The sequence below is a fragment of the Quercus robur genome, chromosome 12 (assembly GCF_932294415.1).
Source record: "Quercus robur chromosome 12, dhQueRobu3.1, whole genome shotgun sequence".
NCBI lineage: Eukaryota > Viridiplantae > Streptophyta > Magnoliopsida > Fagales > Fagaceae > Quercus > Quercus robur.
The window spans coordinates 29,003,888-29,009,887 of NC_065545.1; the positions used below are offsets into that span (position 1 = coordinate 29,003,888).

Consider the following 6,000-nt stretch of genomic DNA (forward strand, 5'->3'; position numbering starts at 1 on the left):
AGATCTCTTCAGATTTTATGATTGGACAGAAGACTTTGTTTTATTATAGAATTTCCATAACAAGCATAGCACGAGTTATTTGCCAGAACTTTTGTTAGAGGCATATCATTATAACTTATAAGTGCTAGGTGACCCAGAACTTTTGTTTTTTGTTTTTTTTGTTTTTTTGTTTTTTGTTTTAGGTTGCCTTGGAGGATTTTTTGCATTCGTAAACAGACCAAAATAAAAGACAACCATCCGTTCTCTTATAAATGTGTAAAACGTGCAGGTTTATTAATTTCGCCAGGACGTACCGACGCAATAATATGTGCTTGTTGTAGATAAGGGATGTGGCCCTGACTCCTGGGACCTTAATGCCTGTTTTTCCTTTTTTATAACATAAATACATAATGTATCTTATTTTGAGAATTAGGGATAGCACAATAATATCAAAAATTGAAAAATGTGAAAACCGTGACAAGGACAACACAAAAGGAAAGCTATTATGTATTTTTTTGAATTAAAAAAAAATTGCATTAAGTCTTTTATTTCTTATTTTTTGAAGAATTTAATTTATAAAACTTATGGTTTTTTATTTATTATAAATAATTAAAGATAAATGCTAGAATGTGACCTTCCCTTGCCTTTTTTGTGTGCTATATTTTTCATGTGATCCAATGCATATTGGAACATTACAATTACAAACTCCAAATATAGTGTTGCATAAACACAGGCTTATGTCGTTAAAATTAAGCTTTTATGGTGTTTCTAATTTCTCTCAAAAGAGTGAATTCATATTCAAATCCAGGGACTCCCCCCTTAGGGGATGAACTTAACTTCCTTTTCTTGTTTTGGTTTCCTCTTAAAAACACACACACAAATTTCATATGATAATGGAATTTGGGAGAAACTTTATAAATCTCATTGATAGATAAGAATAATAGGTTGCTCGATCGGACGGTAATATATAAATACAAAACAGAGACTCATAACTGACTGTATGTTAACCAACTATTTGCTATCTAACAAACTTAAACTAACTGCATTAAGGCCTTACCTATATTATCATGACAGCTGCCAGTACAAATTAATTATATACTACAGCTCAACATATTAAAAAACGACTTGTAGCAGCAGTTGTGTTATTGATCAAAAACTCCACGTCGTATAAGCTTGTCCTGTTCTGCTCTATGAGTTTCAACATTTTACGTCAATGTTTGACATTTTCTAGTTTTCAAATTTTTTTTTTTATTTTACTGAATACAAAAAATGGGTCTCTATGTGTGTTTATTGACCCAACACTACGTGACGGTAATGTGTAAAATTATGTGTACTATCAAAACTTTGATGAGGCTATCATCGTGGGCACAACATAATTGTTGAAATGCTACTATTCGAACCACTTAACTTTTACTAAGCATCATGAGAAATCAAGCTAGAATGGTTGAATCTGGCCATTTATAAATGGATGACCATTTCGGTTTTGGTAGATTGGTACAGCATTGAGGGAGTTAAATATCATTAATCAGTTTAGGCAGTCGTACTAGCTGCCAAAGTTCCAAGTAACGTATTTCTAAATGAATCACTTCTTTTTCAGCCCAAATTAGGTAGGGATTGGAATTTTGGATTCAAAATTTAACTGGCTCATCAATGTTAAATTAGATTAGCTTGGTAAAATGTTGTATTATTTTTGTATGGTTCACCGTTCAGGTAAGAGCCATGACTGGTATCGAAAACTGATTTGGAAAAACATTATGATTTTGGTCATTTCGGTTCAGATAAACCATTTCTAGAAACGTCTTAGGCTTTGTTCTTATCTTTTTTTTTTTTTTTTTTTTTTTTTTTTAAATTGATAATAATAAAGCAGAAAATATTTAATTAATAAATAGTAACCCAATAAAACAAAATTCCATTATTGGTTTGTTTTCATTTTCTTTGGTTTTTCTTTTTGGTAAAATCAACCTCACTATTGGTCCAATCCAATTTCTCATATTATATATATATATATATATATATATATATATATATATATATTATAATAAGCTACTTGACAGGGAGAATGTATTTTATATCAAATAATACCATGTCAATAGTATAAAAATTCAATTAGTGTGAGACATGTTGGCAAAAAATAACTACCCTACTAATAAATGAAAGACATGTATTAATGGGTAGTTATTTTTACACATATACCTTTTATTTATTGGATTTTATTAAAATGATGTAATATCATTTAATACAAAAGACTTTTTTTTCTCAACCAAGATGTCTCTTTTCCAAGTTGTGAAGCAACAATTATATGGTACACAAATGACAGAACCATACGAGGGTAATCGTACGGTTGTGAATTACAGGTCTGGGAATTAAATAGTCCCACACGCACCATATCTTTCACAATATTTGCTCACCTGTGAATTGTGATTATCATAATATTCACGATTTCCTTTTTTTGCCCCCCTGTTCTGGTCCAATAACCCTCCATAGGATGAGAAATTAACTAGTCAATCTATGAAAGGAAATGGGTTGCGTTGGGTTAAATTAGGATAGACGTTCATGGTTCAATTTTTCCGTCCTCTAACTAAAAAAAAAAAAAAGACAAACAAAGAGCTGAGTTACTTAGAGAAAGAAGTAAACTAAAGTATATCTTTGGTTCTAAAAATTTGGAGTTGTTTTTAGTTTAATTGTTTACATTTCAAAATTTTCGTTTTAGCTAATTATGTTTGATTCTATTTTCATATTGACCATATAGTCTAGTTCCATTCTTAATCTAACAGTCCATAATATGTTTTTATGCCAATAACAATGAAATTTATGCTTTCTACAATATTTTAAAGTTAATATTTTATGAAATAATAAATATGAAAGGCGCTTAACGATTAGATTAATAACATAAAATGGATGACATGGTCAATATGAAATAGAATCAAACATGAAAGACCAAAATGAAAATTTTAAAAGATATATGTCAAAATGAAAACAACCCTAAACTTTAATGGCCAAAAGTCTAATTTAGTCTTTTTTTTTTCTCTAAGTAACTCAACTCTTTGGTACCTTTTGAAACTATATGATTTGATTTGATACTTATTGAAACTTCAAAGTCTAATTTATTATTTTTGAAAGTATAAGATTTAATCTTTTTACATCACTTAAATTTTAAAGTACAATGCAAATTTCCCAAAAAGTTATTATCTAATCAAATAAAGAAATTGTAATTTATGATTGATGAAGATATTATTATAAGGATAAAGTTTGGCTACAACTCTCATTAAAAAACTAATACGCTAAATATTTTTAAAATTTAACCGTAAGCATATTATTTATGTTAGCATATTATTTATGTTCATAACTTATGTACGTTAAATTTGTGCCAATTTGAAACAATTTACTGTTTAATCTATAAAATTATGTTTTATACATAATTTTAAACTATAAAAATTTAAAATTTAATCATTTGTTGATGATATAGTTGTTAATTTTTGACCTTTTTAAAATTTTGCAAGCTTCCTTCTCATAATTGAAGCTTAAAACCAACGAGAAAAACTTTCCAAATAGAAAACTTTTATCATCTATTTACCACGACACACATAAATTAACCTAATTCAACTCTAGAGTAAAATGGAGTCAGACCGGTCATGTGGTTGCTGCAAAGTGTCCCAACGTGTCAACAGTATACAGAAACTAAAATCTCGAAGCAACAGCAATTGTGGGCTAATTGACAAAGCCGACACGCATCTAATTCTATGTCTTAACTTCTCCCATAATCCCTCAAAATCTTCAGAGTTTCAAACACGCTAAAAGCTAACAAGCAAAGCAAAATCCCACCCCCAAACGCAAAAAGAATCCCAAAGCAAAAGCAAAAGGCAACGGCCTTAAGACCAGCACAAACGTTCAGACTTTATTCATATTAGTCTTCCTTCTATTGAAAGAACCATAAGTGTTGAATTACCAGCAAACTATATTTGGGGTACCCGCAAAGGTTGGAGCTACAGGGAGAGGTCTAACCAGGTCTCTCAATCAAAAGAGAGAGATGGGCACTTTGACTGCTGCTCCTGTGCTTCCATCGAAGCTAAAACAATCTTCACTCTTTGAGCAGCAAAGCTCTCTCTTTCTTTATAGAAGATCTAGGCCCAAGCAAAAGAACCTTACTATTGTTCCTGTAACTATTTCTCTCTGTCTCTCTTTTTTTGGGTTTTTTGAGTTTGGTTTTTTGGCCCCTAAAAATGAAAGGGTTTGTACTTTGGAGCACTTGTTTTGGTAAAATTTTTAATCTTTTTTTTGGGTGCTTGATTGGGTCAGGTAGCGAGGTTGTTTGGGCCTTCGATATTTGAAGCTTCAAAGCTGAAGGTACTGTTTTTAGGAGTGGATGAAAAGAAACATCCAGGGAAGCTTCCAAGGACCTATACGCTTACACATAGTGATATAACTTCTAAGCTCACTTTGGCTATCTCACAGACAATAAACAACTCTCAGGTAATCCTGATCTGTGACACCCATATGCCAAAAAGTGATCTTTTAATATTCTAATGGAGTATCGGTGTTAGATTTTTTTTTTTTTATTTATTACTTTTATATTGGTCCTTTTGATTTGGAATATGATATTATTATTTTATATTTTAAGTTAGAAAGGAAAACAGAGAAAGCAGGGGATCTTGTGGGTTGGATCATACTATTCCTTACTTATTTAGCAAGGAGAAGAGTGGACTACAGACCTCTATTAGAGTGGATCAAGGAGATCATGGAAAGTAGATGTGGATCTATTGCTAAAACTAGAAAAATCTGTCTCTAAAAAATAGAGGAAATATAATTTTGGTCAAAATTCATTATAAAGAAAGACAGAGGATAGCAGGGGATTACAGAAAGTTAATAGAAAACAGTTTTGTTGATACATGTTCTGTTATATTTCTTTAAAATAATTTTATATTTTGGAACCTAAAAGATTGGAGATTGGATATCATTTTCAGTTGCAAGGGTGGTACAATAGATTGCAAAGAGATGAAGTGGTGGCAGAGTGGAAGAAAGTAAAGGAAAAGATGTCTCTTCATGTTCATTGTCATATAAGTGGAGGCCATTTTCTTTTGGATTTGTTTGCTAGACTAAGATTCTTCATCTTCTACAAAGAACTCCCTGTGGTAAAAACATTTATTTAGACCTTTATATTGATCATGAACGAATTTCCTCTAATTTTGTTGAATCAGTCTCTTAAATGGAAGATTTGTATGAACAGGTTTTGAAGGCCTTTTTTCATGGAGATGGAAATTTGTTCAACCACCACCCGGAATTGCAGGACGCTTTGGTTTGGGTTTACTTTCACTCCAACGTCCCGGAATTCAACAAAGTCGAATGCTGGGGCCCACTCAAGGAAGCTGCAGCACCTACCAGTGGGGTCCATAAGGAAGAGATTCTACCAAACCCATCAAGCAATTGGGAATTATTACCAGAGCCATGCCAAGAAGATTGTGAATGTTGCTTTCCACCCTTTAGCCTGATCACACGGTCACAAGAGTTTCCTTATCCGAGTGAACTTGGTTTTGGGACCCAAATCGAAGAGAGCTTTCGGCAAAAAACCCGAGAGAGCTAAAGAGGACGTGTCTGTTTGTGATCCATTATGTTATATTTCGAAGTGTGTAAAACTTGTGCTCCAAAGCCGCCAAAGTAAATACAAGACTGTCTATTACGTGCGTGCATTATCAAAAAAACAACTTGTCTATATCATTCTCTGAAAACCCCATGAAAGATAGGTGGCTGGGGTTGGACTTGGATTGGATTTACCAGTTTCCTCTTTTTTGGAAGTGACTAGGGGGCATGTCAGCATGCTCTAATTCAATTTGTCCCAATTTACGGACTGTAGATGTATTATGTACTCTTTCAAAAGTGTTCTAGTTTACCCAGTTTCTGTATATATTTTTATGAACTTTACTCCTTCGTTTCTTCAAAATCTTTATTTTTTTAATTTATTTATTTTTTTATATTGGTAAGATGGGAGGTTTATTTATTAAAGAAAAAGAAAAAAGCTAGTATATA

The 6,000-nt window shown here is 32.0% G+C and overlaps 1 protein-coding gene across 1 annotated transcript; it reads left to right on the top strand.

Moving 5' to 3' along the window:
- The first annotated feature begins 3,719 nt into the window (after positions 1-3,719).
- LOC126708957 (protein STAY-GREEN homolog, chloroplastic-like) lies at positions 3,720-5,914 on the top strand. Its single transcript, XM_050408989.1, has 4 exons — positions 3,720-4,135; positions 4,276-4,449; positions 4,941-5,108; positions 5,204-5,914. The coding sequence occupies exons 1-4, from the start codon at positions 4,007-4,009 to the stop codon at positions 5,555-5,557; spliced, it is 825 nt and encodes a 274-aa protein (XP_050264946.1). The 5' UTR covers positions 3,720-4,006; the 3' UTR covers positions 5,558-5,914.
- Positions 5,915-6,000: the final 86 nt, after the last annotated feature.

What these genes read in the sequence shown, in the direction of transcription:
- LOC126708957 (XM_050408989.1), top strand. Translation starts at nt 4,007, where the DNA reads ATGGGCACTTTGACTGCTGCTCCTGTGCTTCCATCGAAGCTAAAACAA. An exon ending in AGAACCTTACTATTGTTCCT is followed by an intron (nt 4,136 to 4,275) that starts GTAACTATTTCT and finishes TGATTGGGTCAG; the next exon opens with GTAGCGAGGTTGTTTGGGCC. An exon ending in TCTACAAAGAACTCCCTGTG is followed by an intron (nt 5,109 to 5,203) that starts GTAAAAACATTT and finishes TTGTATGAACAG; the next exon opens with GTTTTGAAGGCCTTTTTTCA.